Source organism: Myotis lucifugus, unplaced genomic scaffold (genome assembly GCF_000147115.1).
Source record: "Myotis lucifugus unplaced genomic scaffold, Myoluc2.0 scaffold_6, whole genome shotgun sequence".
Classification (NCBI taxonomy): domain Eukaryota; kingdom Metazoa; phylum Chordata; class Mammalia; order Chiroptera; family Vespertilionidae; genus Myotis; species Myotis lucifugus.
This window is the reverse complement of record NW_005871054.1, coordinates 14,798,301-14,823,429: the sequence shown is the minus strand read 5'-3', so window position 1 is coordinate 14,823,429 and position 25,129 is coordinate 14,798,301. Positions and strand designations below refer to the sequence as shown.

General features: G+C 34.2%; 1 protein-coding gene across 6 annotated transcripts in view; it reads right to left on the bottom strand.

Moving 5' to 3' along the window:
- The window catches only part of LRPPRC (leucine rich pentatricopeptide repeat containing), an 87,412-nt gene that overhangs the window by 37,268 nt on the left and 25,015 nt on the right, over positions 1-25,129 (bottom strand). For all 6 annotated transcript variants that reach the window (XR_002827148.1, XM_023747298.1, XM_023747305.1 and 3 more), the window contains 11 exons: positions 24,034-24,127; positions 19,759-19,825; positions 13,497-13,524; positions 11,680-11,737; positions 10,515-10,621; positions 10,224-10,301; positions 9,838-9,882; positions 9,317-9,430; positions 8,188-8,318; positions 7,387-7,472; positions 5,769-5,976 (listed from right to left, as the gene is read on the bottom strand). Coding sequence is in view for 5 of the 6 variants with exons in the window: in XM_023747298.1 (XP_023603066.1) it covers positions 5,769-5,976; positions 7,387-7,472; positions 8,188-8,318; positions 9,317-9,430; positions 9,838-9,882; positions 10,224-10,301; positions 10,515-10,621; positions 11,680-11,737; positions 13,497-13,524; positions 19,759-19,825; positions 24,034-24,127 (1,016 nt within the window). In the remaining variant the exon portion in view is untranslated. The remainder of the gene's footprint in view (positions 1-5,768; positions 5,977-7,386; positions 7,473-8,187; positions 8,319-9,316; positions 9,431-9,837; positions 9,883-10,223; positions 10,302-10,514; positions 10,622-11,679; positions 11,738-13,496; positions 13,525-19,758; positions 19,826-24,033; positions 24,128-25,129) is intronic.

The window sequence follows — 25,129 nt, the reverse complement described above, 5'->3', positions numbered from 1 at the left end:
GTGAGAGGGTGGGGGGCTGGGATGCGATTAGCCTTCCCGATGGGCAGAGGAACGCCCTTGTCGGCCCGGGATGTTTGAGCCGGTTGTCAGGAGCCACCTGGAGGCCGCTTTTATATCCTTTCTTCCTTACAGAGCATCTGGGGGGGAAGTGGCCGCGATGCTCGAGGCTGACTTCCAGGAGGCCAGCGCTGGTCCATCAGTGCCTGGCCCATTCTTTGGAGATTGGACCTGCAGGACTACTGAGGGAGGGAGTGGCTGCTGCCGGGCTGTTGGGCTGGTTCAGTCAGCTGAGCGGAGCTCCCGCTGTGGGAGTGCACTGACCACCAGGGGGCAGCTCCCGTGTTGAGCGTCTGCCCCCTGGTGGTCAGTGCGTGTCATAGCAACCGGTAGTTCAGTCATTCAGACTTTTACATATATAATAGAGGCCCGATGCACGAAATTCATGCAAGGGGTTTGGCCCTCGCAGCCCTGGCTTTGTCCGGAAGGTCATCCAGGCGGTCGTTCTGCTATTCGGTCTAATTAGCATATTAGCTCTTTGTTATATAGGATAGTACATGGGTCACAAAGTGTACAAAGTCCATTTCTGATAAAAAATTTAGCCACTGCTTTCACAAACTTCAACTACTAAAAGAAAATCAATTACTATTATCTCTAAAATACTCCACTGTGATAGTTCAATGACTAGACTACCCCAAAAAATATTTCAGTGAAATGCATAGAGTAATTTCCATGAATAAAACTATATATGCTACAAAATAGTAGGCAATCATTTTAAAATATTTTGATTGATGCAAATTAACTTCATAAGCTTTTTCAAAATTCTGTAAGTCTATGAAATAAAGGCAGAACAGAGGAAAGATTCTATAATCCTAAATTTTAAGAACATATATACATAATAGCCTGAGTCTAATAAGTAATTCAATCACTTAAAAGAAAGTTTTATTTATTAACATGAATAGACTCACTTAGCTTATATTAAAAATTCATTTTTGCAATCTCTAATTCACTTTTTTTAAAATATATATTTTATTGATTTTTTACAGAGAGGATGGGAGAGGGAGAGAGAGTTAGAAACACCGATGAGAGAGAAACATCCATCAGCTGCCTCTTGCACACTCGCTACTGGGGAAGTGCCCGCAACCAAGGTACATGCCCTTGACCGGAATCGAACCTGGGACCCTTGAGTCCTCAGGTTGATGCTCTATCCACTGAGCCAAACCGGTTAGGGCTCTAATTCACTTTTTAAGGAAATCTGAACTTACATAAAACTACTAGAAACTTAATTTTGCATTATTACATAGAGGCAAACTTTAAGCTCATAAGGCAAACATGATATTACCTCTGGTTTTAGTCCGTGTTATTAAATTAAAGTATGATACAATGTCCCTGAGAGAAAAACAAATACTGGACATACATTCATATAAGGTATTTACTGTCCATTAAAAAATCTACTTAAAAGTACCAAGAAACAAAGCACTCCTGACCCAAATTCCTCACTATAACTTTAATAATCACAAACGTCTTTCATATGATCTTGAATTGTTAGAACAAGAACCACCAGTGACCTCTATCTATTCACCTATCAGTAGCTTTAAACTTAGTCTCATTAGTTATAGTAAACTTTTCAATTTCAGAGTATACTTAATTTTAACAACCAAAAAAATAAAGTGCTCCAAAATAATGCTTTATTACAGAGTGGCAATTTACTTAAAGGGCTTACTGAGTAAAAAGCTCTCAAAATCTGAAATTACTAGAGAAAAGAAGGTTTTGGGGCGGGGGGGGGAGGGTTTAAAAGGTGGGGGAAAAACACCTTAACATTCTAAAAACAAACTGTTCTATAAATTTTAAGCACATCTGCAGTTTGGAGAGAAATCAATTCAGGAGAAACCATCACCTTCACAAAAATTCCGTTAAGAGAACCAACCCTTGCAAGAGCAAAATGTGTGTTTTTTTTCTGTTCATCATCTATAAATGAGGAATCTTCAAGGAGACTGGTGTTGCAATTACAACTAATCCTTCCCAAAAAATTAACTGTGTTGAAGGCTTTGTAATTTCCCTAGGTACAATTTAGCTGTCACTTACTTTAAAATTTACTCAAACATGCATTCCGAACAGCACTAACTAACTTCACATGTCAAGTGCTTTCCAGCCAATTGAGTCTAAACTGGAAGTCGGTGTTAAACAACTGAATGATTAGACAAGATAGCTCATTTCCCTGCTCTTTTGTTCAGAATAAAATGCCACATTTACATTATCAGGCTCAACAGGATTTTCTGACAGAGGAAGAGAAAGCCCTACTGCACACTGTCCGCACTAAGCACATGAAGCCTGTCATTTACCAATCATCCTTCAGAAAGCAATAGCCAGGAATGTAACTTAATTACGACCCAACGATCCTTGACAAAAAATCATCTTATCACTGTCCTATCCCCCTAGGGCAAATGAAACACTTTTGTCCTTTGGCACTGATGATGCTAAATTCTTAATTGCAATAATGGAGTAAAAGAGCCAAACCTCCTTAATTTCCTTTCAGCACATAAAGAGTTTTACTCTAGAAGGCAAGCATTCCCACAAATAATAAAAGTATCCAGTACAAATGAAGATGCTAAAATTGAAGGGGGGTGTATATGACAGAATAACCAGCATTTAATAAAATATATTTCCCATTTATGTAACATATTAAAGTGTTACCGTGCATTTTAAAACATATTGCTAACAGAAATTATGACCTTTATGAAGAACTCAAGATTAATTTATCAAGACTCTGAAAGGATGATATATAGAAAGTCCATGATTTGTTTAAATGAAATGTATGTGGATACATACAAATCAGCCCAGAAAAATCCTTACTGGAAAGCAAAAAATAATGCTTCTTTGAACAGTTTTACTAAATAATCCAGTTAAACAGCTTGAGATATTTTTCATATGCAATGAAACAAAAGTAGATCAGCTATAAAACAAGTGAATCTGAAACTGCATCAAATTCTTATGCCTTTAAACCTAATGGTTGAGATTTTATTAATTTCATTTCCTTTATCACTGCAAAAAGACTAATCAAAAACTTTTTTAACCTATTTTAAAGCATTTCTTTCTTCCTTAATATGGAGGACTCAGGACATTTCCCAGAATCAGGCATGATCTCAATTTTTAAAAATGTAAATAGCCATAAAAGAAAATGTTTAAAATAACATTCATTTGGACTACATGTAGACACTTGACTTATAGAACAATCCAAATGTAAAGGAACACATGAAAATGTTCAACTCTGCTTATTTTTCTGTTCAACACAAATATTATCATTTTGATAATACAGAAGCAGATTAGTTTATCAACTTGTTTATAATTGAGCAAACCTGTTGTTATTTTGGCAAATAAATAAAAATAAAACATATTATTTTCCATATCCAGAAAGCTTTTTATACATTATCCAAGTAACAAACTGACAGTGTTAATTTCTCCCATGTTTTTTTCTAATGTTGAAAAAGTCAGCCCAAAATTAAAATCTACTGAATCTTAAACATCATCTTTCTAAGGAACTCAATCTCATGAATTTGTTGCAGAATTACAATGTGTAAGCAATAGCCTCTCTAGAGTCATTGCAATGACATTCCAAAAAAATGCTGCCTTTGAATGAAAGGATGAAGATTTTGTACAATGTTCTGGAATGTTTTTTGTAATTTTATCTCAAGTTTGAATAACTAAGGCTCATTCCCCAGTTGAGCTCCTAACTGCTAAGGTCAATTACATTATATTACTGAAGATTAAACATATTTAATCAAATCAAATACATGTGGACTTTTTGGCAGACTAGAGTAGTTAATCCTAGTATTGCACTTGTCAAGATTCTGAATTAGCTAATAAGGTCCATCAGTTGGGGAAAACACAATTGGAAAAAAGTTTCAAAGTCAATGTTTTCCTTTAACTTATCCCCAACTAGGAGTGCTGCTACTGTTTTCTGCAATTTTTCAACATGAAATTTCCTCTGTATCCTTTTTATTGTTCTCATGACCCTAAAACAATCATAAAAACCTTTTAAATTATGATAGATGAATGTGAAAGATCTTGTCATGGAGACTATCTCTGCAAAGCAAAGATAACAAAAAACAAAAAACCCCAAGCCCTAGGCAAATAAAAATAAAAGGTAATAATTTCTCTATGTATGTGAAAAGAGTAAGAAATCGTTAAAGAAAATATGCTAATTTAGATTTCTCTAGTCCAATTAACAGGGACAGTCAAATTTTACTGAGACATACAATTCTCTGGCTGTACTGTATAATCAGAAGCACAGAGAAGCTCCAGTCTAAGGCTGAAACCCATGGTATTTTCATGTTCCTTGGGTAAGCTCTTCTTGGTTCATGAGCCCCATCTGCAGACCTGTTTTGGAAAACTTTTATGTCTCCTCTGTCTTCAAAGTATTTCTATTTAAAAGATACTTTTCTACCATGGCCCCATTTTTATTGTTAATTATTTTATTTTTGCTCAATAGTGGAGGAGGGCCTAATTTTCTGGGCTCTGGGCCCATTCTTTCAAATCCCTATGCAGAGCTCCATATGCAATTTGCAGAGATGGGTCTTTTTTAAACAATCAAGAAATTCTAGTAGGAAGCATATTAATTATAGGATTTCTATATAAAGTTGGCTGTGAACCTGAGAACTCAATAACACAGTAACTGTTTGAATCACTATTTCTTTAAAAGGATGCAATGCTGAGACTGTGAAGGTTAAGATTTGGCCAATCATCTAACCTGATAAACTGTTTTTTAATAGCATGGCAAAGGAATTATTTCAGAAAACATGTATGTGCATGTATACGTGTATACATATATATTTATATACACATTTCCTAACATAAATATATTTTTTATTCTACATTTTAAATTCAATACTAAACCACTCATTATATTTAATTATACCCCCTAATAAATAAAGAAAAATTACCAGAAATTTGGGAAAAATATAAGAACATTAAGATGTATCTTTCCTTTTCCTCCTGGCACTGATAGGACAACATCCAAACTAAAATCAGAAAGCCCCAATCAGGAAATAAGTGGATTAAAACCTGCATTAAGCCATGGAAAAGATGACAAAAGAGTTAAGATCTAGGAAATTAAAAAAACAAACACACACAAAAGGAAAAGATAATAAAGGGTACTTAATCATCTTACTAAAATGTTTCACTCATTACAAGAGAGTAGGTTGATTTCATGATTTGCATTGCAAATAATACTTTAAATTGGACACTAACATGAGCATTTCAAATAAAACAATTTTAAACTGAGTAAATCTTGCCCTATCAAAAAAAACTCATCTCACAAGGCACAGAGACAACTTCTACAATAGAAAAACTATATTGGTACAAGCAATTAAAACACTATATAGAGAAAAGGAACACTGAAGAAATGCTGCTACACTGTTACCTGATTAACAGTCATGATGCATAATCAAAAACCCTAGGGAATCCTTCTTTCTTACACTTATTAATAATTAACACTTATAAGGCTCAAAACTGGAAAAAATTAGATTTCATGCAATATCATCACGTGCCCTACAATAATTCACCATAGACCATCCCATCAAGAAGTAATCCACAGGACCTTAGAGCTGCTGGTGATTTTAAAGGTCACCTCGTCCATATAAGTCCTCTTATTCTTGGCAAATAACCTTCAAGGCTTCCATGGCACCACAGAGTAGTGACAACGTATAATCCCCAAATGATTAGACTCCTTCTTTTAAAGCCAACATATAAAATTCAAAATTCAATTAACTTACTTTTCCAGATATAGAGTGACCAATGGGGAACATATGTTGATGGTTGGTTTCATTAACCCTAGAGTCATGATGGCTTCATGCAACTGTTTTACTGTTTCAGTTTCACCTCTTAAAGCTGCGCCATTTAGGATGTGAAAAAAGGACAAGACTGTTGTATCTTTGATAAGAACATCCTTCTCTTTCATTTCCTTTAGAATGTTAATAGCATCTACAACGAAGGAACACAAAAGACCCTTAGGTAATTTCATGTAGGGAAAACAAACTGCTATTAAAACAGCATTTCAAGCACAGCAGGAATGTAAATTCTAGTGTATAATGCCGATTTCAAGTTAATTACTACTTGCATTTCTAAACGAGACTACAATTATAAATCCACAATAGCATGGTTTTATCATTTCCCTGCAACTTTGACTACAAATTATAGATAGGGACTGTGTGCCCACTCTGCACCACATAACCCTGTACGGTCTGCCCTATAGCTGTTAAGATCCTCCTAAATGGATGCTTTTATCGTTCAGAGCTAACATCTGCTAAATCACACCATTGTTTCTTCAGCAGATGGCTTGTCAGGAAGCCAGATAATAAAGATGTGTTTACACTGTATATACAGCCAGACTAATGGTCTGATACCGATAGGGCCTGTTTGCTATGTCGATACTAATTAGCCAAGCAGAGCCAATGAAAGCTTTCCAAAAGACTGCATGTTAATACATTAGATTCATTAAGCTTCATTAGGAAGGCAGAAACAAACATTTTAGGATATGGAATAAGTGCATTTTTATAATGTTGCTCTTAATTATTGCACAGGCAAAATGTTTTGACCGCTTTACAAAAAGTGATTTTTAAAAGCAGCTAATCATTATAAAGAATTTTCTGTGTTAGAAAGGCTTCCTAGGAAAAAATTCAATTTTCAAATCAAATAGTCTCTCCATACATTTTTCATCATAAAATAAGTTTTTAAAAATCTCTAGAAATAAAAGAGAGGAAGGCTGAAAAAGAAGTTTCAAAATAAAACCCAATGAGAAAGTTAAGAAACAAGCAAACAGTAAGAATATATCAAGTGTAATTAATTATATTAGGCTTAGCATTATCTCAACAATGAGAAAATTAGAGTACGCACATCAGCTATATATTATCTAGGCTTTCCCTGAAAATTTCTAAGTAAAAACTTGTTAAAGTGCACATTTGGTTAATGTTATCAAAAGGTAAGACAAAGACTGCTGAAAAATTCATATTCTTAAATAAAGGTTATGTTTATAAGTTTTATGTTCAGCCTTCAGACATTTTAAAGCAAAAACAAAGCCATTAGTGCAGGCATATAAGCAAATTGTTCCATAAGCCAAGATCTTCAAACTCAATCCAAACAGCAATGCTAATAAAAACTAGCTGCAGAAGTGCAAAAAGCACTGAGCTGTGCAAATGTAAATGACAAGCTTGCCAATCCATTAAAACTAATGGCCTACACTGTCCATGCTGCTCTGGTTGGATTCACATGCAAATTTGTATGCAAAGTGTTCAAGCACTTTGCAGGACATGATACACCATTAATATCAATTCACATGTTATTCCAGTGGCAAGATACTTGCATCACATATTTCCTTTATATGCCCAGGCTTACCTTGGAGTTTGCCATGTTTTCCCAATACTTTTACAAGGGCTACATACTTGTTGGTGTCAAGGACAGCAGATGAATCTAAACGGTCACTAAAAGTTAAAAGCCAAATTTACATTATGTTAAAAGTCAATTAACTGCATAAAGAACAGCAATATCCATTTTATCACTTATCAGATAATCTGAATTGTTGCTAATATTGGCCTCTACATTTCAGTTAAGGTTTATTTTTAAAGCCACATTCACATTCATTTGTTATTATAGTCAAAAAGACAAAAGAAATAAAACTCTAGCACTACATATAAATTGCATCACTCTATCTGCAAATTATAGGAATTGAAGGAACTCTTGTTTCGTGGCACTCTAGGTGATCCCAACTTTGTAATGAACACTGAAGTACTCAAAGAGACATACTTTTATTTGATAAATCTATCAAAATTAGACACCTAAAGATACCTGAAAAACGGACAGAATTTTGTTTACACTACAGTATAGAAAGGAGACTGTTAAACAAGCCTTATAAAATAGTTACCATCACCACTGCTGTGATATGCAGTTGTATAAATGGGGGGAGGGGGGAGGGAAGAATTTTGGCTTTAAAGGAATAGTATGTCTTATACTTAAACAAAGACTCTTTGCTGAAAATAAGCCATAATTAATCAAAGTGTTTCATATTATGCAAAAACACTGCCAAAAGAGAATTTTTAAAAATTACATTACATAAGAGAGTCATGTTCAATCTTCATGACCCATCAAGGACAGTGTATCAGCATTAACGTTGATTTGTTTCAGTGCCAGCGTACTCACAATTCTTGTTTCAGGTTCAGTGCTTCTTCTGCATTATCATGTCGACAGCACAAATTTATTAAAGCTGCATAGCCACCAATAACCATGTCTGATTCATATTTTGCTTTCAATTCAAGAGCTTTTTGCATGTTCTAAAATAAAGGATAGCCATGAAAAAGAATAAATAAATATAAAAGAAAATACAAAATTTCTTGTTTTAATGTTTAAGTGTAGAATAAGTTACAAGTGCTTTAAAAATAAATGGATTCAAGTTATTTACTTCACCTTGTTCCTTAATATTTTCATTCACCTTGTGAAAAACAGGTGAGACATATATGTAGGGTTTAAAAGATTTGTTATCTGTAATGCAAAACAGACCACTATGCCAAATTTGATGTTTTAGTACTGTATTATAAAAAGGACATTCCAGATTAAATATATACCAAGCCACCCCCTACTCACAGTCTAATTTCCATACACAGAAAATGTCTCATTGCAAAGTTACTCAAAGTCTAGCTTAATTTCCAAGTAATGTGAAAAAATATTTTGGAATTTAACAGTACCATGTTACAATCTTAAAGCCTGTTATATTTTTCCCCTAAAATCACAGGCATACAACCAAATCATATTGAACTAGAAACTGGAAAAATCTAGTGATATGCCATAAATTGCAGACACACACTAAAATAAACACAAAGTACAGCTGGACGCCTGCTGGAAAAAAGCAAGAGACCCTTTATCTCAGAAAGAGCTTTTTTTCCAGCAGGAAAATGGAATTTCAATCCCTGCATTAACAATCTAGTAATATTTGACTTGCAAATGACTACTGCATGTATCAGTTGCTTGACAATCTAGATATAAGAGACCGGAGCCATGGCTTGAAAGGACATTTGGCATGTATGATAAACCTATCATGGCTGTTACTATCATTCACTTTGCAGATTATTGTAAACAAACTACAGCAACCTGAAAACATGCCATTCAAGGTGTAGTGGAAATTAGTTAACCTTTCATTTAATTGCGTTCTTCACAGGCAAGATGTATAATAATTGTAAAAATCACAAGTATTCTATTTGGCTTTGCCTATACTTTTATCTATAAAGAATTTTTTACCTTAATAGCATATTTTGAATATGTAAACAAATGTTACCTCTTCTGAACAAAGCACTAATATGAGTTGCTTTAGGGTATCTCCTACAGGTTGATTTTCAGCTTTTAGTTTTTCAAGTGTAGACTCCAAATCAGACGATGAAGCCTTAATAGTCTACAGAAATGGAAAGAAAAAAGGAAAGAAATTTACTACAAAAAGGAAAAAAGGAAAGAAAATGTACCCCTTGCCACTCTTCTGTTTGTTTGTTTATTTGTTTGTTTATTTATTTTTGCCACTCTTCCCTTTAAATTGACCTTTCCGAAATGTCATAAATGCTATCAAGAATATTAATCTGGGGTTCTGTGAATGGATTCTAGAGATTTATAAAGCTCCTGAGACTATATGAAAATTTCTTAGATGTGTTGATTTTTCTGAGTTGGGGAATAGCTTTCACAAACTTCTTTCTTAGAGTTATACTGTAGGCAAAATGTTAGGAACCACTGATTTTATAAAGACGGTCTAGAATTTTCATTAAATGTGGTTTTTATAGTAGGTAGAATCTACTCAAAAAACCTACTTACTTTTTGAGAGTCTGTCTTCTCTCTTTCAACCAACATATGAACATCCTAAAATTGGGATTTAAATTAGCATTAGAAAACACATGGAAAAATACATTAGCAAATGTCAAAAGCAAATTTTGAAAGTCTCACCTCATTTTACTGCTATTTTTCCATCTTTCCAAAATTTTCCAGAAATTCTGTCATATTTTATTAACTATTATAATAAATGTTTTAAATGAATTCTTCAATATATAAACAGTATTTACCAACAATCAATGAAAAAGCCTTGTTGTAATTGTCATTTAAATAAATTTTCTTGGGCTAAACATCATATTTAAATAAAATTTTAACGTGATTTTATATATAAATTAAACATTTTGAAAAGTTAATTATTAGTTCTCACACACCTTAATCAATTCAGGAACGTGGTAGCTATCCAGTAGGTTACGAATGCCTCTGTAGATATTTTCAGAAATTTTTACATTCTGTGCAAAAGGAAAGGAGGAAAAAAAAACCATTCAGTTTTAGACAAGCAAACTGAAATTGGTCTAACAGAAATTATCTCAGACATAATTTAAGTCTCCAACTCCTGTATGTCATTGAGAAGTGGTCTGGTTGTACTTAAAAGCAGCAATTTCAAATCTAATAGATACATGTCAGGCAGGACAGGCATTATATAGCAAAAAATGAAATGGTACCATCTCCTTCAGCTGATGGAAGTATTGTCTCAAACGCTCCTCCTTGGCCTGTACCTCTGAGTCACTCATGCTGTCAATCAAGTTATAAAGAAAATAGCCAACAGCTTCTGTGGAAAAAAACAAGAGAAAGCATTCCACTAAAATTACTGAGACTGTCATGTTATCAAGATTAATTTATAAGAAATCATTTTGGTGTGAGATGTCACCCTGATGAGAGGCTATGAAATGGCAACAATGATCACTGAGGCATAGAGATTATGTGGTTTGGGAGCACATATCTAACTGGTGAGTGAAAGGAATATTAATTATTTTCAGACCGAGTGACAGCTTTTCAGTACTGAATCTTACTTCAATCTATTTTTTCTACCACTCTATGACAGAAGTGGTCCTGCCCAAGGCCTTACTTCTTTCCTGTCCAAATCACAATAGTGAGAATAAATAAATGCCTTGTACACATTTCTGTACTAATTTTTTATGGGCAACATTTAGGGAAACATAAAATTTTAAAGGATTGTTAAATGTTGAGTATAGAAAGTTAAATAATTTTAATAAGCAGATACAGCAATCCTGTGGAGAGCTGCCTATTAGCCAATGAAAAACTAAGATTAACAAAGATGTTTTATAACAACAGTAATTTTTCTATGCATTCAAGCATAAAATGTATAGGGCCATGTGTTAATACCTAGAAAATCCGAACTTTCAGGAAGGGTACCTTCTTATAGAAAACCCTATATTCTAGGCCGCATTATATAAAAATAATGAAAAATATTAAATGTTAAATAATGTAATAAACTATATTTAAATGAAAAAATCTACCAAGACCTCTTTACTACTTTATATGTTTAAAATTAATACCTATAAGACATTAAAATCACATAAACACTAAGGATTACAAATTTGTAAGCCTACTTTCATCAGTACTATAAGAAGCATTTCTTCAATTCCTAAAAAGAAAAAGCCTCCCAATCCTGTCTTTTAAGAAAATAATTATGACAAAACAAAACAACTCATAGATCTCAAAATGTTGTGGTTATCAACATAAACCAAATGTTTTCAAATTTCACTTTCAAAAAGAAAATGTTTATTGCTGTAATCTTTCTAGCCCATCAATACACAGAAGAATGAATTTGTGGATAAGTTACAATCATCGAAATTGAAACGCTACCCATTGGTCCTTGAGGCTCCTGGCAATAACGTCCATCCTTGTACAACAGTTCCGTTATCTGTTAAGACAGAAAATTCGTGCATTGCAGCAAGAGAAGCAAACAAGAATAAATGCAATCTGAAATTGAATTCTTGAAATAATAAAGCTTCTCCCCAGTAAGATATCATTCTATATCACTGTAATTCAACACCACCCCCACCTGCCAAGGAGATTGTTTCGTTCTTAAATAATAGGTTTGTCTTTTAAAAACAAAACCAAAACAAACCCATGTTGAAAGAAAACTGCAATGTGTTTTATGAATGTCACTAAGAAAAACTCTAAACTGATTTGTTTATATATTATTTTAAATGAATTGCTATAAATAAGAAAGAGCATATAGGAATTATCAACCAATATTTTTTCTCATCATATTGTTTTTGGTCTTGCTGAAATTGGACCAGTTGCCTCCTTTTAAGTGAAGTGTTACAGAAATAATAAAGTAAAATATCCTGGACCATTTATTTTATTTTAATTTTCAGTTTTTCAACAATCTTTTCCCAGGCATTTTAATGGCATTAAAACAAAAGGGGCCAGAAGTTCTAATGTGTTTATTCTCACACATTATTCAATTCTTATCAATTGAATACGCAAACACTAAAACACATACACAAGACTTATTCAAAGTTAATTCTGCTGGCAAATTTTTAATTAAAAAAAACACCAAATGTATTTTATGATGAAAATGATTACAAAATCTATAGCATTGACTTGTAATTTTTGAACACAATATTCTGACTATATATCCCTGGACTGAAGATAAGAACAAAAACATACAGCTATTTTCCAAAGTGATATGAGGAATCATGAACTAAACTATGCTTTGTGTATTTTAAAACTAATTTTATTTTTGCTCTTCAAATAGTACCTGACACATGTTATAAGTGTTAACAACTCAAACTGCAGTTAATTCTACTATTTATTTGCTAATATGGAAAATGAGATAAAATTAACCATATCCCACTTCATTCCACCATGAAAAATCATGCTGTGGTTAATGGCATTTCAAAATGTAGAAACTGTTTAAAAACTAAGTAAAACAATTGTCACCTACAAACTGTTTTCAATCAACACAGACATATAAAAGATAGACAATACACTTTATCAGAAGTTGTAGCCATACATTAAATAAGACAGCGACATTTAATACCAAATTATGAACAAAGACACATTGAATAATGAATAAACCAATAAAAAAGCCTTTCTAGTGGAAAAATTACTTACAAATATAACTATCTCCACCATATATTATACCTGACTATACAGTTTGAATAGCAGCATAATACTAAAAATAAAACTGAGTAAAATTTAGATTTCAAAAAATATTTAAATTGAAAATAGAATTAACATTGTACATTTTGATTTTATTAAGATGCAAATATTTCTTGCAATTCAACATACGGATAATTGTATTTCCTGCATAAAAGCAGTTAACGTCTTAAAAAGACAAGTTTAAAATTGGTCTTTATGTCATTCACACATAGATACACTTACACAAATATATCTGAATGCACATATTTTAAAATAACTTATTAAATCTGTATGATCAAATATCATGTTTACAGTTGTCCTTTGGAAAAATTAAAAACCTTATGAAGAATTTAGGACACGAATTGCTTCAATAATAAATTTCATGATCGAGGAAGGCAATTTTAAAACTAACTTCAAGAGTCTAAACTCACTAACCTATAACAATGTATCACAAATGTGTGTAACATAACTCTTGCTCTTAATAGCTTTTTATACATCACCTTATGATATGCTGTATTAGAAGTACTTACCTTGCTCCAAAGATCTATATTCATCGACCTGCAGAGGGCAGCAAAGGATTGAAAATAACTCAGTGGTTTCAAAAACATTTTAAGATAAAGCGAACTAGCAATTATTATATGTAATGCATACAGATCAAAGGCTTAAAACAAATAGGTAAATAAATGTTTCCAAAAATAAGTAGAATTTTCAGAAGAAGGTAATTTAGAAAGGTTGACTCTCTGACTTTGAACCCCCAAAATAAAGGTTAGTTTGGGTAAGAATCATTAAGTACTTTGATGGAGCAAAATATTTGCATGGTCTCTAAGTGTATGCCCACAGACTGCTTATTACTTGTAATGGTAAAGAGAGTAATCATGCAATGGAGAAATTGAACATCTTCACCTGGTGATCAAAATTAACATCACTAATGAGATGCTGATGGACAATGTGTTCTTAGATTTAATTCCCCAAGGAAACATCACTCCTGTGGCATTTCAGGCAGGATGTGTAACCTGAAGTTAATCATAGGGAACCATCATGAGGAACATTCTATAAAATAACTGGCCTATATTCTCCAAAAATGTTAACATCATAAAAGACAAAGGCTGGAGAACTGTTTCAGGTTAGAGAAAATTAAAAAGACAACATTCATCCCTGAACCGGATTCTGTACAGGAGGGGGGGCGGGGGGGAGAGGGGAAATACAAAAAAAGAAAATCATGATAAAACTGAAGCATAAACTATATTAGACAAAAATATTCAATCAATGTTAAGTTTCCTGAATTTGCTAATTGTGCTGTAGTTGTATAACAGAATAACCTTGTTCTGTGACTTACATACAGACATATAAGGGTCATGATGTATGTGCAACCTAAGCCCAAACAGTTCCGAAAAAATAAATTTTATATAACTATGTGTATATACAGATTGACAGACAGAATGGATAATGATAATGTGTCAAAATGTTAAAAGTTAATAAATGGAGTATGTACTATTCTTGTAACTTTATGTAAATTTGAAATTATTTCAAAGAAAGCAAAAAGAACAGCTTATCCAAATTTGGCCTGTTTAAATGAAAATTCATTTACAAAACAAGATAACCAATGAACACTGATCTTATACTTCTTCTAAGTTTTGTAAACGTAATGTCTATAAACTTTGCATATTTAATTCAAATATATAATCTAAGACTATGTGTTTTAATTATAATTTTACAATGTAAATATAATTTATATACTTATCATAATTATATACATTTACAGTATAAAATGCCCACAAAATTTATAGGCCTTTTTAAACCTGAGGTTGGGCAGTTTTGGGAGGAATGAGTTTTGGTACAGTGAGTTAACAAGGCAATTACTTTTACTTTAAAAACATTCAGAATGAACTACTGATACACTTGGATGGATTTCAGGGACATTAATGTTGAGCGAAAATAGCACAATCTTAAAACATACTTTATGAGACCATTGCAAAATAACAACATTATAGAAATCGAGAACAAATTAATGGCTGCCATGGGTTGGCAGTGGGGGGTGGGGGAAAGAGCAGTATGACATAGTGGGGTAGTGCCAGGGGGACATTTGTGATGATGACATAGTTCTGTATCTTCATTGTAGTGATGGTTACACAAATCTACAAGTGATAAAATGTGAGAACTATACACACATTGTACCAATATAAAATTCCTGGTTTTGATAATGTACTATCCTATATAATAAAAGGTAATATGCAAATAGACAGAATGGCAGAACAACCAAACTGGTCGCTATGACGTGCACTCACAACCAGGGGGTGTGCACGGAACATGGAGGGCGTTGGCAGCAGGCGGCAGAGCATGGAACATGGCAGACGTCAGCTGCGGAGGGATGGTGGAACAGGTGAGTGGGGGCACCAGACCAAGGCAGGGCACTACTGCTGTCATCAGGGGAAGCCTCTGGTGGTTACTGAAAATTCTTTGCTCCCGCACACCGCGGTCCTGCCCAGCGCTTGCACGTGCTGCCAGCGCCAGCCCCGCTTGCACCTGCTGTTGGTGCTGGAGCCGCCACTCCCACCCCTGTTGGCACCGGCCCCGCTTGCACCGGCAGCAGAATGGTGGAGCAGGGGACCAGGGGCCGTGGATGGAGGGGCCAGGTGGAGGGTATGGAGGATGGGCTGAGACCCGCCCATGCGCCCACCGCAGCCGCACGGTCCACAGTTCCTTTCTAGGTGCACGAATTCATGCACTGGGCCCCTAGTAGTTACATAAGATAAAACCATTGGGGGAAAATGGGTGGGGAGTACATAGGCTCTCTGTGTTCTATCTTTGCAACTTCCTGTAATTCTTTGTTCCAAAATAAAAACCAAAAACATGTTCCATGCCCCTCTAGAACCCTCTTCCTTATGATGAAATCATCCCTCCACTGAAGCACATTAAGAAAAAGTTTTGGAAAAAGAAAAAAGATGGAATGAGAAATCAGTTAACAGAAGAAATGATAAAGTGACCTAAATAAAAATTGTAACTGTAGCCCTGACTGGTTTGGCTCAGTGGACAGAGCGTCGGCCTGCGGACTGAAGGGTCCCAGGTTCAATTCCGGACAAGGGACATTAATGTTGAGCGAAAATGGGGATGTGCAGGAGGCAGCTGATCGATGTTTCTCTTTCATCGATGTTCCTAACTCTCTATCCCTCTCCCTTCCGCTCTGTAAAAATCAATAAAATATATATTTTTTAAAAATCGTAACTGTAGGCTGTAGCAGGAAACAATCTCTGAAATATCACAAGAGTTTTCATCTCACCCACCCCTCCACTGATTACAGAGCAGCCTCCTCTGACTACCTGACATTTCCATATGCCAAAAAAGATCTTCTTTTTTCCAAACAGTAAGTGAAAGAAGAGTGAGAACTCAAGATATGAAGATAAAATAAAAACCTGTACTGATAAAAAATTAAGCATCTTTTTTGGTTAGGTTAGGAACAGCTTTAATTCCAAGGAGTCTCAACCTGTAGAGGTCTATCACATTTAAGGAATGGCAAGGGGAGAGAGTAGAAATATCAGAGTTTTTGAGGCCAATGCCCACAAGTGCACAATATTAAGTGGCAAGACTTGCAGTTTGTCACCTTTTCTGTATCATGTACCCCTTAGAGAATTCGATGAATTTTTCTTCTCAATTACTGTTAAGTTTGTCAGGTGTGATAACACTACAGTGATTATTTTTATTTAAAATAAATTCTGAAATGTAAAGTATTTATAGATAGACTAATATGAAGTATATAATTTAAACAGTACAGAAAAAAAGGGGGGTGGGGATGGAGGTGGGTTGAAAAAGGAATATATGAAACAAGATTGCCAAAATCTTAACTGCTGAAGCCAGGTGATGGGGACTTGGGAGTTTTATTTTTGTGAATGTTTGAAAACTCTAGAAAATAAATAAGCACATACCAACTCTTGTCTAAATTTCACATCTCTATTCCAACTCTCAAAATTAATAAGCTGGGTTTAAGAAAATCTATTCTGCCCTGGCCAGTGTGGCTCAGTTGTTGAGTCCATGCACCAACAGGTGGCCAATTCGATTCCTGGTCAGGACACATGCCTGGGTTGTGGGCTTGATCCCCAGTAGGGAGTGTGCAAAAGGTAGCAGACATAATCAATGTCATTACAATCCATTATCTTGGCATTAATGTAACCTTCTACTTCATTTGATGCTGAGTCAAATATTAAAATCCCTTTGTCAATACATTCAGTACATCTACTTAAATAGTCTCCTACTGTAAGCTTCTTCAGGGCTGTGAATGGGTAGGAGAAAACTGAGTATTAATGGCATTTAACTTGGTGACTTCAATAGGACTAGCAACAGAAACTTGATTTTTTTTTCTTAACATATGAAAAGCAGCCCCACTTCAACAGTAGACTCCCACCTGCCAACTTCAGACTGCTGCCAATGGGTCAGAAATTCCTCCTTAGATCACAGAGCTCTTTCTCTGTAGACTATGAAGACCTAAATGCCTCCACGGAAATTCTGAAGCATTTCTCTTTTTGAAATGCAATACTCCCAGCTAAGTTGTGACCTAGCTTCAGTGACACATTGTCTCCTAGAAGTGATTCAATATTTCTAGTGGTGGTTTTCAATAATATTTCTCATTTGAACTTTGTTAAGCTAGCATTACTGTTGGGAGAAAAGAAAGTCTTATTTATGCTAAACTTTTTCTTGCCCTTGATTTGACATAAGAATTTACTAACTTTATCAGATCTAAATGCCCTTTAAATATATATTCTCAAAAATAGCCTTTAAAAAAAAAAGGTTAAAAGTAAAAATTCCCTAATAATCTTGAATAATCTCACCTTACCTAAGCAGTATTGAATTTAAATAGTTTTTACAGGTGTTTTTGCCTACATAGGTTAGACAATTTAATCTATAAATTGGGAAACTTTAGATTGGTAAACAATGACCATTTCTTGAGCTTATCAATTTACAGAAATACTAAATTGCCTCTTAAATACTACTTTCAAAAGATATGAAGAAAACATTGTTGGTTTTCCAAAATTATTGTTGGATAGTATAAAAAATTAATCTTGGCCAAAACAGGTTCCAGAACACATGCTAAACTATTGCCTCATAGATCCTGGACCTACCACCAGGAGGCAGATTATATTAAAGGTAGCTAAGTATCCCCAAAATCGAATTCCAACACTGAAAGGCATACTCAAGTTTCCCTTAGAATTAGCTCAAGTGACTATGATATCTCATTTAATAGTCTATAAATTCTAATATTTCTGACAATGAGAAATAATTATTTTTGATACAGAGTAACTAAGTCGATCTGTTATGTGCTAATACTTACAGGAGTTGCAGGTAGTTAATTTGGACTCTATAAGGAATGTCACTAAATACTCATCCTTTTGCAATCCCACTGTTAACAATTGATTCAACAAGGATTACCAATGGCTGCTAAAACCACTGAGTGAAAGGTGCTAGGAAACAGGATAGACACATTGTCTCAAAGTATTACCTATAGACTTCTTACTAATTACAAAGTGGGTAAAGTTCCTTTGCAGAGGAGACATATGGGAACCACTACCATAACCAAGCGTTCAAACTTAGTTGATGGCACCAATATTTGACACCTGACATTATAACTCTTGAGACAATAAGAAATACTTATCACCTATGAAGTATTCTAGCTAAAAATGTTCAATCTGAGTCTGATCATGAGAAAAAAATTCAGACAGAAATGTGGCAGGTACATTCTACAGATAAGTAGCCTGGACTCTTAAAAAAAAGTCAGTATTATAAAAGACAAAACAGTTAAGGGAACTATTCTCAATTAAGAGAATATAAATACAGCAATCAAACGCAATGCATGACCTTAATTAAATCCTCAATAAAAAATAATATGACAGGCAGGTTTCGGCACCCAAAATAAAAAAAAATAAAAAAAAGGCAAAACAGTCAGAACTATGACAATCTAAATATGGTGATATTATAGCATTATTAATTTTTTGGAGTGATATTGGTATTGTAATTATACAGATGACCTATTTTTAAGAGTTGTAAGCTGAAGGATCCAGTATCATCTGTATGTCTACAACTTCAAGTGGTTCAGTAAAAAAGAAGTAACAGTGTATGTATGTACAAGTTTGCTCCACCTCAATGTGCATATACATAGCTATACATATATCTATATCTAAAGAATATATAAGAAAGCAGGTAAATACTGAGAAAGAGTATATAAGAAAGCAAGTAAATACTGAGAAAGAGTATATAAGAAAGCAACTTATAAGAGTATATAAAAAAGTAAATATTGCAAAATATCAACAAATGGTAAATCTATATAAAGGGTATGTGGATGTTTCCTTTACTATTCTTTCCATTTTTCTTTATGTTTGAATGTTTTCAAAACAACAAAAGTGGGAAGAAAAAGGTCATTAACATTCCCTGAGCACACAGAGGAGGAACACAGTATTATATTGAATAAAAGTCACCTTGTAATTAAATATTCAAAGTATAAATCAAACATATATATAAATTTGTCTATAACTCCAATTCGCCATAATTCAAATACGTAGTGCTTTCTTCATTAAAACAAGACCTTTACCAAATTGGTGTGTATTTCTTGGAAAAGATGGTATAAAAGGCTGCATAAACTCAATGTAACTACTTAGTAGAAAGAATAAAATAGATTTAAGATCATTTCAAGTAACTAGGACATTGGAAGATTTAGAATAATATCTGTCTTTTCTTATATAGTAGGTCAAAAAGACAGTAGAAATCAGACCATATTCAGGTAAAGGACATATAAGGTGATCATCTTACCTCCTAAAGCCTAGAATTAGGGTGCCTCTCAAAGAAGGAAATGAGAAAGGCAATGTATTTGATTCCACTGCAAAAGAAAATTGTCATCATTAAATCTCAGACCAAAGACAAAAGCTGAAATTATCAACTTATTTGGAAATACTTTTATACCAATATCTTTTAATACTCATTTCGGAAATTTTATGTTTAAAATGGAAATATTTTCATATATAAATAATTACTAGATATTGCAGTATTATATACTATACTATATTCAATATAATACAATGTAAACTATCCATTTGAAACACTTTTACTTAGTTTTCACGTGTATAACTAATGAACTTATTCATATTATTTCATATATATGACAATAACTAATCTACCAGCATACTCAGAGTCAGCCTGGTACAAATCCTGAGGCTGCATATTAAATGGAGCAGTGTGGCACTACAAAGGGACAGAATGTAAATACCTTATGGTACCCCTGATCTTTAAAGACAGTAGATGAGGAGGAAAACTTTTCTGGGAGTGGGATTGGGTTCTATTAAACCATTCACACTTTCTCAGTCTATTTTTCACTATGATCAATGACAAGCTTTCATGAGAGAGTAACAACCTGAAGTCATAAAATAGGCCTTTACTTGTTATATAATCTACTTATATGAAAGCTTAATATGCAGTGTCCCCTCAGGAGTTCGACCGACCGGGAGTTTAATCACTTGCTATGTCATGCGCTGACCAGGAAGTGGCACGGAATGAAGGAAGGCCCTGGCTGGCATCTGGCAGCCGGGGAAGGGAGGCCCCAGCCAGCAGCCAGCAGCCACTACGGACCCTGCACATATTTCGTGCACTGGGCCTCTAGTTGATTTATATTGATCTTTCACTTTTCTGAGCATTTGTTTGCTCTACTACTCATTTTGTCTTTTAATAGTCTGCATCCTTGTATGTTTAAGTCTTATTGGCCTTAGTATTAGAATCAGACCTTAAGTAGCAAGGGATAGAATCACAGTAGGTATCTCCTAAATGTATTTTCCATGGTACTGCATTAAAATGGTGCCATGTAAAATAAAAATAAAATAAAATGGTGTCATGTTAACCCTGGCCAGATGCTCAGTGGTTAGAGCATCAGCCCTTGGACTGGAGGGTTGAGGGACCAATTCCCGGTCAAGGGCATGTACCTCAGTTGTGGGGTTTGCTCCCTGCCCCCAGTTGGGGTGCATGCAGGAGGCAACCAGTCAATATGTTTCTCTCACATCAATGTTTTCTCGCAATCTCTCTCTCTCTCTCTCTCTCTCTCTCTCTCTCTCTCTCTCCAAAAATCAATGGGAAAAATATACTCGGGATATTTATTTTTAAAAAAGTGGTGCCATGTTATAAATAATTGACTTAATCTTTTCAGTAAACATGTAATTTGGGTACTGAATGGTCCAAGATGAATTGAATTATAGAGGAACTCACAGTGGAAGCAAATTCTGAAGACAATAAACACAGTTTAGGTGAAGATTAAGATACTATACCTGGTTAACTTAAAAAAAAACCTCATGGGAAAAGTCACAGTACATTGTAACATTATTTGCTCATCTCTCCTAAATGTGAATAAAAATTTAACCCACACACATAAGGAGAATTGTTTTAGACCACCTGTTATAGCCCTTCACCAAGAAGCATAAGTTTCTCAGGGTTTTTTATACAATACTAGAGGCCCAGTGCACGAATTTTGTGCACAGGTAGGGTCCCTAGTGGCTGCTGACCAGGGCCTCCCTTCCCTGGCTGTTGGCTGGGGCCTCCCTTTGTTCCGTCCCTGGTGGTCAGCGCACGTCATAGGAACTGATCTAACTCCTGGTCGGTCAAACTCCCGAGGGGACACTTTGCATATTAGGCTTTTATATATATAGATTTGAAAATCCAAAAATCATTTTTAAAATGATGTTATTTAGTCACTCAAGCAAATAGTCTTTAAACAACCTTTAATTTGCTTGATCAAATTAATTTTTCATGCCTACAAACACAAGTGGGAAAATGTTTCCTACTACTCCACAAACTCCATCTAGATAAGCCATCCTTGTGATATGGTAACCAAAAGTGCAGACCTAGGAGCTGCCAACAGTGATTACCAGCAATTACAGAACTAACTAATCTCCAGAGACCTGCAAATCAATAGACGAGAGGAGGCAATGACAGGTGTGAACTGAACTGCTCTAGTCTTAAAGTTCCCGGAATTTCTTTTCTAATTTAATAAATAATCTCTTGAAAATTTATTTTTATACTATTCAAATTAGTATTTTACTGAATATTGTCAAGTTTTTATTCGTTAAAAAGGCGAGCAGAAACATCTCAGCAAGTTGAAGGCTGCTGCTGAGAAAACATCTAGTTTCCTTAGCAACAAACAAGTCTGAAAAATCAAGGGGTTGACAATGCAGTGGAATGGATGGTATGATAATGAGCAATGGCAGCTCTCATGTATATGCCCAGATTCCTCAGCTAATGTTTCTGTTTTCATCTTGTCACAATGGAAAATCTATATATTATATAGAGTGGAAGGCAAAATCAATACACTCAGCCAGCAGCCAGCATTATTACACAACCTTCAACTCAAATAACTACACCCCTAACCGTCACTAATTTTCATACTGAATATTTTGTCTTTTCTTTACAATATTATGAACTATTTTAAATAACATATACACAGATAATATATACCAATTATCTGGTTTTTACAAAGTTTCCACCTATAAAATTGAATATACATTAATCAGAGCTTAACTTTTAATATTCTAGGGCAGGGGTGGGCAACCCCTGGCATGTGTGCCAAACATGGCACGCCAGTAACTTTTGCTGGCACGCAAAACCCTCTCTTATAATCTTCCATTTACATTTTTTTTCTTAATATCGAGTTTTTTATTTTTTAGATAAATTCAGTGTAAGTGCATCTTAGAGAAATAAATGATTTTACATAACAAGTTATCTTAAAGACCATAGACATGGATTGACAAGAGAGGGGAAGAGCAATTTCTATGCCTCTGCCTTAACTCTCCCTGCCTTCCTAGATCCGACCAGTGTTTTAGTATCATCCACATACGCTTGTGAATCTTTGTTCTCAGTGATGAATTTTGTTAATTCTCGTAATAGGAGTAGCCTGGCAGATGAAAGTAGTAGCTCGCGCATATCTCTGAAGGTCACGAAATATAAACCTGATATAAAATCTCTGTCATCAGTGATGCAGCAGCAAAAGTCCCACTGATAATATCAAACGGAGTCATAAAGTTTTCTGTTGGACTATCAGTGTACATGTATACATTAAAAAATAAATGTATTTTTCATCATCATATACTGTGTTTTTGTCACTCGAATGAAATTTATTATTTCTTCAAGGTTCTTCACATACATACACCTTAAGAGATATCAAGTAGGCGTAACATGTTCTCAAAAAATTAGGGTTGGCACGCAGAAGAATTTTGAGTCAGAGATTTTGCTGGTTTTGGCACGCACTCACAAAAAGGTTGCCCACCCCTGTTCTAAGGGTTAGAAATTAAAGTTTGTGTCTTGTTTTTAAATAAAATTTTCTTCACAAGATCTAAAAAACTCCCAAGTAACATCATAAATATGTTAAAAAGTGAAGACGTTAAGAAATGTCCTAATTATTAAAATGTACTATGGTGAAAAGAACAAGGTTGAAGATAGAAAATGTTGGTTCTAGCCAAATTGCTAACTTTGGGCAAGTCATTTAACTTCTCTATGCCTTTCTTTATCTATCAATGGAGGTAATTTTATTAACATGATGAACATTGTAAAGCAACTTTGCATTTAAAAGAATTTAGTAAAAATTTGCTGTGTTTTTGTTACTGAGGACTGGCTTTATGTAACTTACAGCTAAACTAGAAGTTAGTTTAACAAACAGTTTCAGACAGTATCTCATTGATTTTCACAACTTCCACAAAGTAGATAGATAGGTAATACTGTTCCCATTTCATGAAACTGAATCAAAAAAAGGTAGAGAGGCTTATTCCAGGTCCCATAAACAAAACCCAAGTCTTCTGGATCTCCAGTTTCACCTACCACCATGTTATCGCTAAGGTTCTTTTAACTTCAAAATTACATCCAAATTATCCACAAGATCAAATCATAAGCTGCCTTATCAGTTTGACTTAAGCAAAACATAAAAAATTCCTTGCTTTCAAGGAAATTACCTTGAACTACACTGAGGTAGGCATTGAGGGCAATAACTATCCTGTATGCTTTCATTAGTAACTAAAACCACACCTATCAAGTTTACTGCTAATGTTGCATACTTACAAAATGATAAAACATAGTCTAAGTTCCCACTTATTGCTTCACTTCTCAATTCAGCTTGAGAAAATATATTACTTTCAAATGGACATCCATTTTCCTAGGGATAAAGCACATTTCAATATTATGCCTTAGCTAAAAACATTTTGATATGCTATTCAAATTTCCTATTTTCCCATTTATTTATATCACCATATTCTGACAATCCTTCATTTCTAGAATATGTAAATCAAGTAACTGAACTTCAGCAACAGGTCCAACATTCCAAATTAAATGCTTATCTTCAAATTCAGATAATTTGTTACCCTTAGAATGCCTTCCTTCTAGGAAAAATTTACTATTGATAACATTTAGAACAATTCTCTAATTTAAAATAAAATGAAAATTGAATGCACTGATCTAAAATGACATTTGGGACAGTTAGTGAGGTAAAAATAAAATTTAATTTATCTCCAAGTGGTTTTCACTTTTCCTAACAGGATCATTTGTTTAATAATTTAAGTACAGAAGCCAAAAATTAGCTCAAATATACTTTCTAAGTCACAGTATAATAGCACAATATTAAAAACTACCCAATCAATAATAAGCAATGAATAAAAATAAATTATGGTATATCCATACAATAACACAGCATGCAAGCATAAAAAATAATTGGTAGAGTTACATACTATAATGGAAAGGTGCCAAGTTAAAAAAAGGAGATTTAGGGAAATAAGAATATGTAGGAAATTACTTTTCTAATTCTTTTTTTAACAATAAAATATGTACAGGCTCAAAATACCCTGCTAAGAACTCAGAGAAGAGAGGTAAAGACACTCAAGACATAAAATCTATCTTTCAGAAGGTTGTAATTATGTAATTATTTCAAAGAAAGAAAAGAACACTCTAATAATAATAAAAAAAAAAAAGTCAAGGTATCATGTGAATAACCACCTAGGAACCAGATATTTTGAACAAAATATTTCTTATTAAAGTATTTGATGCTCTGCCATGTTGTCCCTAATTCTATGTAGCAAGCACTTTGTTTTGAAAATGGAGAACATGGAAAGTGCAACCCTTGCTGATACAAAAGTCAATTTCTTCATAAAGGCCTTCCCTATTC